Raw genomic sequence first — 12580 nt, 5'->3', positions numbered from 1 at the left:
GAGGACCTGCTCAGCGAACCGCAGCTAACGCAGGAAACGCGTGGCAGACATGTTTATTACACGTAGACGTGGGTACAAGCAAGTATACCATGGGCTTTAGTGTACAGCTGTTAGTGTGCACACACTCACTCTAGCGCACACACACACATACACACACACACACACACACACACACACACACACACACACTTATCCATGGAAAAGGTTGTATGGACTATCTGTAGATCCTCAGCAGTGTAGGCAGTCATCCAGCTGCAGTTGTGTGTGTGCAGGAATGTGTGTGCTTGTGCGTGTGTGTGTGTGTGTGTCTGTGAGTGAGTGTATGCGTGTGATTGAGAGGTGTGTGTGTGTTTGTATCTATATTTGTGTGTTTGTGAGAGAGAGGTGTGTATTTTGCATGTGTGTGTGTGTTTGCGTGTGTGTGCCTGCACGCGTGTGATAGAGAGGTATATGCACGTGTGTGTGTGTGTGTGTGTGTGTGTGTGAGAGAGAGAGAGAGAGAGAGAGAGAGAGAGAGAACAAGGTTAATGGAGGCTCTCCCCAGCGCGTGGTGAACTAGGAGCTGTCAGTCACCCACGCAGCTCAGGTTTGGAGAGAGGGAGAGGGAGGGAGAGAGAGAGAGAGAGAGAGAGGGAGGGAGAGAGGGAGCGAGAGAGGGAGGGAGAGGGAGGGAGAGAGGGAGGGACAGAGAGAGAGAGAGAGAGTTAGAATGATGTGGTGTGCCTGCGTGTCTTCCTGTTCATCTGAACAGATGGAGGTTATTTTTATATTGCTATTTCATCCAGCGATAAATAATCATCATCGTCTTGTCAGGTCTGGTGACGAGGCCAGGCCAGTCTGACGGTACGAGCCCGAGAGAGGGATGAGCAGTGACCTGACCCCCCCCCCCCCCCGCCCCCGGTGACGGGCCGTCTCTCACCCCGCCCCTCCTGACAGCCATATGTCGCAGAGCTGAGTCGCTAGCCCCTCCCCACATGCCTTAACGAGCCTTTAGAGGCGTGTCCTCGTTGAGTCACTAGCCCCTCCCCCACGTGGCTGACCTCTGCAGAGTGAGGAAAACAAGGAAAGAGAAACAGAGTATTTATGTGTGTGTGTGTGTGTGTGTGTGTGTGTGTGTGTGTGTGTGTGTGTGTGTGTGCGCGTGCACGTTTCTGGTGTGTGTTTGTGTGGGGGCTGTGTGTGACTATGCATGTCTTTGTGTGTGTTTGTGTTTGTGTGTATGTGTTTGTGTGTGTGTGCCTGTTTTCCAATCTTTTGATAGAGAGACGACCTGTTTGCTGATCCCTGCTGGGCTGTCATTGGTATTCTGTTTCCACAGACAGGAGCTCACCAAGTTCGCCTCCTGCTAGCTAGTGAACACACACACAAACACACACACATTTATATTTCACAGGGCGTCATGCAATGTGCATTTGTTGGTGTGTGTGGGTGTGTGTGTGTGTGTGTGTGTGTGTGTACTTCACAGCAGATAATGTGCTATGGCGTTCATTCACCGCTGGCATCAGTCTCTTTTGTTGATAGTGTTTTTCCTGAGGCTGTTCCATGTTCTCTATTGTTCTCTTTTTTCATCTCTGTCTTCTCTGTGTTGAGACAGTCTTCTCTGTGCTGAGCCAGTCTTCTCTGTGCTGAGCCAGTCTTCTCTGTGTTGAGACAGTATTCTCTGTGTTAAGCCAGTATTCTCTGTGCTGCGACAGTCTTCTCTGTGTTGAGCCAGTCTTCTCTGTGTTGAGCCAGTCTTCTCTGTGTTGAGACAGTCTTCTCTGTATTGAGCCAGCCTTTTCTTTGTTGAGACAGTCTTCTCTGTATTGAGCCAGTCTTCTCTGTGTTGAGACAGTCTTCTCTGTATTGAGCCAGTCTTCTCTGTGCTGCGACAGTCTTCTCTGTGTTGAGCCAGTCTTCTCTGTGCTGAGACAGTCTTCTCTGTGTTGAGACAGTCTTCTCTGTGCTGAAACAGTCTTCTCTTTGTTGAGCCAATCTTCTCTGTGTTGAGACAGTCTTCTCTGTGTTGAGACAGCCTTCTCTATGTTGAGACAGTCTTCTCTGTGTTGAGCCAGTCTTCTCTGTGTTGAGCCAGTCTTCTCACTTTGAGCCAGTCTTCTCTGTGCTGAGCCAGTCTTATCTGTGCTGAGCCAGTCTTCTCTGTGTTGAGCCAGTCTTCTCTGTGTTGAGCCAGTCTTATCTGTGTTGAGCCAGTCTTCTCTGTGTTGAGCCAGTCTTCTCTGTGTTGAGACAGTCTTCTCTGTGCTGAGACAGTCTTCTGTGTGCTGAGACTGTCTTCTCTGTGCTGAGACTGTCTTCTCTGTGTTGAGCCAGTCTTATCTGTGTTGAGCCAGTCTTCTCTGTGTTGAGCCAGTCTTCTCTGTGTTGAGCCAGTCTTTTTACGGCTGTCTGTGGTGCCAGCATAGCGAGAGGACCGACAAGGAGAGAGTTTGTGCTGTGTTTCCTCCTGTCCTCCATCTAGCCTGGCTGCTTTGTGATTCTGCAGAAGAGAGGGGGAGAGAGAGAGAGAGGGGAAGAGAGGGAGAGAGGAAGAAAGAGAGAGAGATTGAGAGAAGAGAATAGTCCCTAGCCCTCTCCTCTCCCCCAGTCTCAATCTCTATGGGAATTATATGAAACAGTGCAGATTGGACAAGCCTGAGGCTCATGCAGCTTTCACCGCGCTCTGTGTAAAAAATAAATTGATTTTTCTTCTCAAGAGTCTGTCTCTGCCTCTCAACACCACTGCTCTGCTGAGGTAAACACCCAGCCCAGCTCGCCAGGCCCTGATTTATACCGGGGTATATTACCAACACCCCTCGTAGTCTGGTAATCTGGCACCAGCATGTGCAGGTCTCCCGACTGACATGCTCCACTGGTGTGACTGAAAAGTTAGCGGCGCCAGAACTTGATTTGTGGCACCAATTTGCAGCTGCAGCACCAGGCCGCTCAGGAGACAAATGACATATTTTGGTTTCCATACAGAAGTGATCAGAGATTCGTAAAGATTTGCTGTGAAATTAAAATACGACTGGTTATAAGCAGATAAGGTGCAGCAATTATTTTGAGTAAACATTACTTGAGTTATACACACAGCTAGACCACTCAGAGCACAGGCTTTTCATTTCATTTCAAACCTTTATTTATACTCGTGAAACACTGAGGTTTCCCTAATTTACAGTGATTACGAGTTAACACAGAGACACAAATCAACAAAACAAATGCAATGTAGACTGAAAAGGTAAATCCTGAGATCTCGCTTAAAGATTTCCATTGTTTCAGCCCTTCTTAGGTACTCTGACAAGGTGTTCCAGAGGTTGGGAGCATAGAAACTGAAAGCTACCTGTCCGTGTCTCTTGGTCCTGGCTTTTCGAACTGTTAGGAGTTCAGTACCTTTTACTCAAAAAGTTTTGAGTATTGGTGGGAAGATACCTGTAGACAGGGAGTCATTAACAATGGCTAGAATGTCATAAGACACAGAGTAAAAAATTGTTTTGAAAAAATCGGTGGGGATAGGATCCAGTGGGCATATGGAGGATTTGAGTTGGGATACTACTTTTCTCAACATTTCTGTCCACCAGTGTAAACAAGCTCATATGTCCATTACATGGAGGAAGAGGTTCAGTGAGCGGGACGCATGGCCTTTACTGGGTGATATTCCTCCTAATATTCGTAATCTTTTAAGAGTAAGAGTAAGAGTATGCTGCAAATTCCTCTCATTTGGAGGTAGAGAGCAGGTTATCCTGTGCTTTTACAGCAGGATTTATTAGGCTATCAGTCGAGAAGAGTCTTGAATTATCTTGGTTGATAGATTTTGACAAGTGGTCTTTCCTTGCATTTCCTATTGCCTTTTTAAAGGCAGAAAGATGTTCTTTGAAGTTTAATGTATCATTCTCCATATACGCTCAGATCCTCTTCCCAGGTTCTCTTTAGTTGATTAATTTCCCCATTCCTCCATGGAGCTTTATGGTTGGCTGAAACCCTTTTCAGTTTAATAGGTGCTACAGGCGTGTTTATCTACAAAGTAATTAAATGTTTTTGGAAAAGTCTTGGACGTCACTAGACTCAACCGAGCATACTGTACTGTTACAGTCAGTGATGTAATCTACATTAAAAAGGATTGGGCGTTGAAAGATCTAAGATATCTCCTTAAGACAATGCATGGCCTTGTTTTCACCAGCTTTGTAGATCTAACGCAAGCCGTAGGACAGTGGTCACTTATACCCAAATCAAAAACACCACAGGCAGAAATCCTGTCACATCTATTGGAGAAGATTAAGTCAATAAGGGTGGATTTAGCATCATTTTTGGGGTTCGGCCTAGTGGGCTCAGTAACCAGCTGAGAAATGCAGAGATTACCCCTCACTTCCTTCAGGTACCCAGAAGCAACACTCCTCCGGTCCAGATTAAAGTCACCCGACACTACCATCTCAATTTGAATATAAAATAAATTTGAATATAATGAGAGTAGATCAGTGATTCTGCCAATAGACCTCAGCCTTGGGAGGCGTGTAGACACCAACCACAAATCATGAGCTACTAGGCCCCAGTTCCTTCAGTGCAAGCAGTTCAAAAAACATTGGGATGGTAATGGCATTCACAACAGAGACAGACAGGCAAGATTTCATATAAATAGCAACCCCACCACCCCTGCCAAATCTATCAATTCTATATAAATTATAGTGCTGCAGAGCTAAGGAAGAGTCACTATCAGACTTCTTTAACCAGGACTCAGACAGTACCAGGACATCAGGGTCAGCCTGAGAGATGAGAATTTTCAAATGATCTAATTTATATTGCTGAAGGGACTTCTTATGTTTAGATGAATCAGCCCAAGCCCTCTCCTTTCCTTAAAGGCAGTTGGATTATTTAGACATCCCGGGGTGGACTCTAAGTCAGAAGACTCTAAGACTATATGCATGGAGTAAACAGTCATTAGAACGTATCGGACTTACCCCACATCAGACCCTGCAGGACTTCAGAGCCAAGCCCCGTTGGCTTGCTAGCATTCCCAGCTGGGAATACGAGTGTCAAAGTCAAGAACCCGGCGTCCTACTTACTTGCTGAATTAAAACAGGAACATAAAGACCACCAATATGCGAAAAACGATCCCAAATAGATGGTGTAAAACTAATTTAAAACAGAAAACTTTAACGGAGCTTCTCAGCAGCTCCTTCCTACTTTCTCTTTCTTTCTTTCTTTCTTTCTTTCTTTCTTTCTTTCTTTCTTTCTTTCTTTCTTTCTTTCTTTCTTTCTTTCTTTCTTTCTTTCTTTCTTTCTTTCTTTCTTTCTTTCTTTCTTTCTTCATAGCTGCCAGTGAGCTGGCTAAGTCCAGGTTAGGTGTGTGAATGTCCATCTGTCAGGCTTGGTCATGACATTAACAAACCAGCTGGTGTTCAGTCGATCACACAGGGCTATATTTTATATACAAGTTTCAGAAGCTTTGAAGCTTGTCCTTTCAAAGGTGTGTTGTGTTGTTGTTGTCCTGAAGGTTTGAACCAGCTTTTGTAGTTTCGCAGTTGACATGCACAGGCGAGGTGTGTGTGTGTGTGTGTGTGTGTGTGTGTGTGTGTGTGTGTGTGTGTGTGTGTGTGTGTGTGTGTGTGTGTGTGTGTGCGTATGTGTGTGTGTGTGTGTGTGTGTTTCTGTTTTTGGTTCCCAGAGGCTTTGGCCTTCTGCATGGCTGAGGCAGAAAAAAAAACAGAAAGAAAGAGAGAGAGAGAAAGAGTGTGTGTGTGTGTGTGTGTGTGTGTGTGTGTGTGTGTGTGTGTGTGTGTGTGTGTGTGTGTGTGTGTGTGTGTGTGTGTGTAAGAGAGAGAGAGAGAGACGGAGAGAGAGAGAGAGGGGGGGGGAGAAGGAGGGAGAAAGAGAGGGAAGGATGGAGGAGAGTGTTTCTCCATTTGCTGCACTGTCACATTTCACTGCATTTAATTTGAGAGAATGTCAAATGAACCATAGAAGAAATCCATTCCTCTGTTGTGTGGACTGGGACGACCTGACTAAGCTTGTTTTGCAAATAGGTCTCTCGTTCATCACATTTAGCCAAGCTATTTCATCGCGAGCCGACATGTGATGTCCAAGATGCAAATTGCTCAGAAATCGGAGATGAGATAGATGACTGGTATGCGTTGCCTCTACTCACACAGGTCTAATACTTTGTGTTGGATCCTCTAGTGTGATGTGAGGAGTCGTGTGGGTGATCGTTTATTCCAATTTGTGAGGTGGTTTGTGACAGCAGTGAATGTTTATATGTAAACGTTGCTCTGGCCTCGCTAGCTCTGTAATGCTGAGGTAAATATTGACATTTCAGCTGAGAGCCGCAGGTCTGCAGACTCACTATAGAAACAAGCGCAGGCTCAGCATGGTGTGTGTGTGGGTGTGGGTGTGTGTATGAGAGAGAGAGAGAGAGAGAGAGTGTGCACACATGCATTGTGTGTGTGTGTGTGTGTGTGTGTGTGTGTGTGTGTGTGTGTGTGTGTGTGTGTGTGCGCACGCTAGGTGCTCAGATAGCAGGTGTCTGAACAGGGGTGATAATTGGGGAGATGAGACACTCAGGGGGGTCCAGGACCTGTTGAGGTCTCCATAGCAACGTAGCATGCTGTAGTCTAGAATGTCGTCTCATGTTCTGTGAATCAGGACAGTTCATCTAAGTTCATCAATTCAGTTTTTTTGCTCACCTGGCTCATATCAGATATTGTGTAAGCAGGAAAAAAGCACATGGAATCAGATATTTTCAGATACGTTTCAGGCCTCAGTCATATGTGGAAATAAATCAGATATGAATCAGACATCTGCTAATGCGACTGTCGTCTAAGCGGACAGAACGGATATTCCCTGTCATTGCGATTCGCACGTCATTGACAATGTGATTTTTTTTCGCATTTTAATGACCTATAATAATGACCTACGTTACTTTCACGCGCACATAGAAATGATATATGCAACGCTTAGCAATATGAAAATCAAACTTGAATTAGGTCTTATTTACAAACAAAATCCAATTACAAACAGCATTACAAAACATCCAATAGAAAGCAGTGACGCTGCTACGCATTTTTATAGAACAGCCGAGGAAAACGTTGCGCTCGTGCAATACTGGGTGGGTGGGTGGGGGGGACAGAAGGCGATGCTAAATGCCGTCGGATCGATGTTTGTGTGAACTCTGTGCTGTGCTTGGATGGGAAAGTTTGAGCCCTGTGCTTAAAATAACCCAGTTCAAAAGTAGTGGCACACAGGCCGGGTTTTAAATGTAGCGTAGTGAAAGACAGGCTAGAGTGGGCGACAGCTCACTGCTGGAGGCTTCATCCACCTGATACCCCTTTAGGGGGAAAGTCCTCTGTTCACTTCCATTAGTTGGGATCAACCAGCAAGCCAGCGACACCGAAAAAATAAAACATTCACATCTCAGATATTCACCTAGCTAGCCACCTTGCTTCAGGCTGCTGCTATAGAGAGGTTGTAACTGTCCTGCCTTCCCTCAAGGTATTTCTTTGGGCATGGCTGAGGTGAATATGAGATCTGAGTTTTTAATTATATTGTTGGTATAACCAGTAACACACCAGCTTTTCAGCGTCACTTTCTGCTTCATCCAAACTGATGGAAGTGAGTTTTTCCCCAAAAAGGGGGTGTGGCCTCTGCGGTTGGCTCTAAATGACGCGATACCGGTCTGATGACAGTGTTGCCAGACTGGTTTGATGTTTTCCAGCCCAAGAAGTGCTCAAAGAAACTACTATTTACAGTATATATATCATAATACATATTTTGCAGATTAACTACCAAAGCATAGGCTACTGGTTTTAACTAATAGACTTATGGTAAACTGCAACACAAGCCTACACCCACACCCCATCAAAGAGCCAAATCAGCATGCAACACAACTAAAGCGGTTTCTCTTACAATGAAAATAATACCATGCTATCCTGAACATGGGAACGGTTTTGCTGCGGTCATACGCACAAGAAGATAACAAGCTTTGGTTAGGCTACGGTAGCCCAAACCAGCGGTAGTCAGACAGAACATGTTCGGAAAGAACGTTTAGCGCTCTAGCCTAAGAGATAGGTGGCTGTGGTATAGGCTAAAAACACCCATAACTCGTGCCTGCTGTATTACATTTACATTATAAAGTAACCGAGTCAGGAGCAAGACTTATTTGCTTGCTGAGCGCCACTTACAAAGCTCTGTGCAACTGGGCAATTATGCAAAGAAACAAAGAGGAGCGAGGCAGCCTATCTCTGCACGCACCCAAGCAATTCCAAAAGTCTTTAGGAGAGAAAGCCTTGTCAGAAAATAAACTGATGATTGTGGTAAAAGTCTAATGATAAAATGGTGAAAATGAGTAGGCGAGACTAAACTTGCATTAAAAAACAGACACAGACCAACGCCCCCCAAGAACACCTCAATGCCCCTTTTTCAAAAATATTGCTCTCTGAACACCCCCGTTGAGAAGCGCTAATCTAAACGATGACATCATCTGAACAACTGTTGATCTGTTTTGTCTTTTAGTAACCTCTGTTTCTCTGTTGCTCTTTCCAATTAATGCTGTTTTTCAAGGTCCAAACGCTGCTTCGGCAATATATACAGTCTGATGTCATGACAATAAAGCCAATTGAATTGAATTGAGTTGCATTGAATTGAGAGACAGAGAGAGAGAGAGAGAGGGAGAAAGAAAGAAAGAAAGAAAGAAAGAAAGAAAGAAAGAAAGAAAGAAAGAAAGAAAGAAAGAAAGAAAAGAAAGAGAAAGAAAGAAAGAAAGAGAAAGAGAGGTGGGATGGAAAAGAGAGAGAGGCAGAGAGAGAGGCAGAGAGAGAGGGAGAGAGAGAGGGAGAGAGAGAGAGGGGTGATAAAGACATCTCCATCCACATCTGTTTCCTTCTTCAAATGACTGCTTTCTTTACTGGAGCAGGATGCTAATTACTGATTTCCATGCAGTTTCTGCCTTCAATTAATCTCTCTCTCTCTCTCTCTCTCTCTCTCTCTCTCTCTTTCTTTCTCTCTCTCCCTCTCTCTCTCCTCACCCTCTCTCTCCCTCTCCCCCATCTCTCTCTCCCTTTCTCTCTCTCTCCCTCCCTCTCTCTCTCTCCTCACCCTCTCTCTCTCTCCTCACCATCTCTCTCCCTCCCTCTCTCTCTCCCTCCCTCTCTCTCTCCCCTCTCTCTCTCCCCCATCTCTCTCTCCCTCCCTCTCTCCCTCCCTCTCTCCCTCCCTCTCTCTCTCTCTCTCTCCCTTTCTCTCTCTCGTTCTGTTTCTCGCTCCTCTCCTCTCCTCTGGGATTGATGTGAATGATGCTGAATTAACGCCTGTTCTTTTCACCCAAAAACAAAATGGCTGCCAGCCCCCCTCTGCCTCTCCCTCCTGGAGACATGCGGAGCTGAAGAAGGAAAAGCAGCTTAATCTCCCATTAACAGCCTGGCCTCCACTCCTCTCCTCCTCTCCTCCTCTCCTCCTACTCCTCTCCTCCTCACTCCTCTCCTCCTCTCCTCCTCTCCTCCTCTCCTCCTCTCCTCCTCTCCTCCTCACCTCCTCTCCTCCTCAACTCTTCTCCTCACTCCTCTCCTCCTCACCTCCTCTCCTCCTCACTCCTCACCTCTTCACTCCTCTCCTCCTCACTCCTCTCCTCCTCTCCTCCTCACCTCCTCTCCTCCTCACTCCTCTCCTCCTCACCTCCTCACCTCCTCTCCTCCTCACCTCTTCTCCTCACTCCTCTCCTCCTCACCTCCCTCCCTTCTGTTCTCCCTCTTTCCTTGTCCTTCATTTTTATTCAAAGCTTTTTTTATTCAAATGGAACAAATTTGACCAGAGCTGGGGTAACAGTAACGTACAGGATGCTTCTGTTATGTAATGAAAAACTCAACTGAATTCTGTTTTTTTCTTATTATCTATGTCACCTCCCCTCCTCTCTCTCTCACTCTCTCCATCTCTTCCTCCCTCCCCCCTCTCTTTCTCTCCCCCTCTCTCTCTGTCTTCCAGGGGCCCATAGAGAATGATGTGGTGATCCACGTGGCTCTGATTGCAGAGAGTCAGAGGTAGGCCTCTAGAACCTGGCGTGTGTGTGTGTGTGTGTGTGTGTGTGTGTGTGTGTGTGTGTGTGTGTGTGTGTGTGTGTGTGTGTGTGTGTGTGTGTGTGTGTGTGTGTGTGTGTGTGTGTGTGTGTGTGTGTGTGAGAGAGAGAGTGAACTCTCAGTCCTCCTCACCTCCTCACAGATATTCTGTTCTACATACAGTAGGGTTCTCTAAAGCCCAGTGAATACAACATGAATGTACTGATAAAGTGCTCCCATGTGTGTGTGTGTGTGTAGACTGCAGGTGTTTCTGAACACGTATGGGATCCAGACGCAAACTCCGCAGCAGGTGGAGCCCATTCAGATCTGGCCCCAGAAAGAGCTGGTCAAGGTATCCACTACCCTAACACACACACCCTAGCACACACACCCTAGCACACACATACACACACACACATACACACACACACACACACACACACACACACACACATACACACAGACACCCTAATACACACACACACAGTCAGTCAGATTGATTTCCTGTATTAGCTGTTCAGCTGCAATCAATATACCAAACCGTACATTGGCAGGTGAATGAATGAATGGGTCTGCTTGTCAGCATTGGTAGAGCCCAGATCCTAGATCAATCAAGACATCCATCTTGATTGGTCAGAGTGAGTTTGTGCTTCGTTCTATATGATTGGTCAGCCGACCAGTCATCATTCAACCTGATTGATCGGTTGACTTTGTCGATCTGTCCTATAACAGCTCTGTGTGAAACTCTGTGCCTTGTTCTGGTCCTGGTCTCAGTCTGGTTAAATACTGATATATAAACCTAATCTCCAGGTTTAGAAGTGTATGTTCTACTAAGCGCTTCAATATCAACTATTATACAATGGTTAGTTCTGGTTCTTGATTCTGATTGGCTGGAAGCCGTGTTAAAATACTTTGTAACACACACCTGGGACCACATATCATTCCATTTTCAGTAAGCGCCTCCCATTTGATCCAATGCATTGTAGTTGTTGTTGCTTGGCAACCCTTTTGTTAGGGGAACTATTTTGCTCGGCAGAATTGAGGGAATGATGCTTCGTTTTGAATAAATGTTAATATTTTACATTGCTGTGTGTTTATTTTACACTAATAGCTGTAGTAACCGTTGTATAAAAGCAATAAACAACTCGAGGCCGTGTGTTATAGTGATTTTATAACAGCTAGGGGGGTTTTACTCCGCTTCGCGTCGTGCCTAACAACGCCCCCTAGCTGTTATAAAATCACTATAACACACGGCCTCTCGTGGTTTATTGCTTAATTATAACATGGTCATCCACCACATCAACCTCATCTCCTACCCTGGTTATTTCTGTGTGTGTGTGCGTGTATGTGCGTTTGTGTGCGTACCTGCGTGTATGTGCATTTGTGTTTGTGTGTGTGTGTGTGTGAGATGTATGGATGGGTATCAGTGCTGGTATTTGTTTGCTGGCCTCATCCCTCTCCTCCTTTTCCTCCTCCTCCTCCTCCCTGTGATTCTGTTCACAGCAGCTGCTCCGTGATGAAACTGGCAATTACGCCCAACAACATGTTATTTATCTCCACCCAGGTAGCGTCGCCCCGCGACACGAAACTAGCATCCGGTCCGCTCCTCCCGGCGATGACATGACAACCTCCTCCTCCTCCTCCTCCTCATCCCACTCCTTCTCCCCATCTCTCCTCCTAAACACCCTCCTCTTATCCTCCATTCTTTTCCTCGTTCTCTCTTTTCCTCTTCGCCTCAGCGCTTACAGCAGGGCTGTGTGCAAACTGACTGAGATGCGCGTCGTCTTAAGATGCCGTAGTTGTACTAGGCCCATAGGCAGGCTCACACCAGAGTTGGACACCGTGGGTGGGTGTGCGGCCATGTTGTCGATGCCCCAGCTGGGTGAACTGGCGTTGGCTCCAGAGTGAATGGGAGGCTTTCAGAAGGCCGGCTGTGTTCTTCTTCATTGGTATTCTGTAGACAGGAAGTGGTGGGTGGTCTATACAACGCCTCTTCCTTGGACAGACCTCAGTGTCTAGAGGCCATCGCATTGGTTATGCCATTTAAATTCTTAATTAATGCCTCCCTTTTTTGCTCAAATGTTGTTTCTTTCCAATTCCACACTATTAATTTAATTGCTTGATTCTCTTAATTATTATCTGGTAGTTTTAGTTTATGTAAATAGTTTTCGGGTGTTTTCCCAGATGTTAGGGACTGAGTGCTCTGGAGTGGCAGGGCTCCCCCTAGTGGTGATGGGTGGGTCCTGCTCTGGGAGGAGGGAGGCTGCAGCATATGGAGCTCAGCTGACACATTTCTGATGTTCTATTGATCCGGAAGAGCTGATTGGTGGATAAGCGCTGAATCTATACCATCTGGGGGGCGCACACACACACACACACACACACACACACATACACATACACACACACACGCGCGCGTACACATGTATTGCAGTATGTGTGTTGTTCACATGGCCCCATATGGACGCAGAGTAAAATCAATGTGACGTGTGGTTCTTCATGTGCTGATGAGACACAGAGGGGGAGAGAGAATGAGAGAGAGAGAGAGAGGAAGGGAGAGAGAGGGA

At 46.1% G+C, this 12580-nt stretch overlaps 1 protein-coding gene across 3 annotated transcripts in view; it reads left to right on the top strand.

Annotated features, from left to right (window-relative positions):
• The window catches only part of phkb (phosphorylase kinase, beta), a gene marked incomplete at its 5' end in the record, with an annotated part of 71587 nt that overhangs the window by 39343 nt on the left and 19664 nt on the right, over nt 1-12580 (top strand). For all 3 annotated transcript variants that reach the window (XM_084436713.1, XM_084436715.1, XM_084436714.1), the window contains 2 exons: nt 9943-9998; nt 10272-10365. In XM_084436713.1, coding sequence (XP_084292839.1) covers nt 9943-9998; nt 10272-10365 — 150 coding nt within the window. The remainder of the gene's footprint in view (nt 1-9942; nt 9999-10271; nt 10366-12580) is intronic.

Source organism: Borostomias antarcticus, assembly GCF_949987555.1.
Source record: "Borostomias antarcticus genome assembly, chromosome: 4".
Lineage (NCBI taxonomy): Eukaryota > Metazoa > Chordata > Actinopteri > Stomiiformes > Stomiidae > Borostomias > Borostomias antarcticus.
The sequence above is the reverse complement of the archived record's forward strand: the minus strand, read 5'-3'. Positions and strand labels throughout refer to the sequence as shown.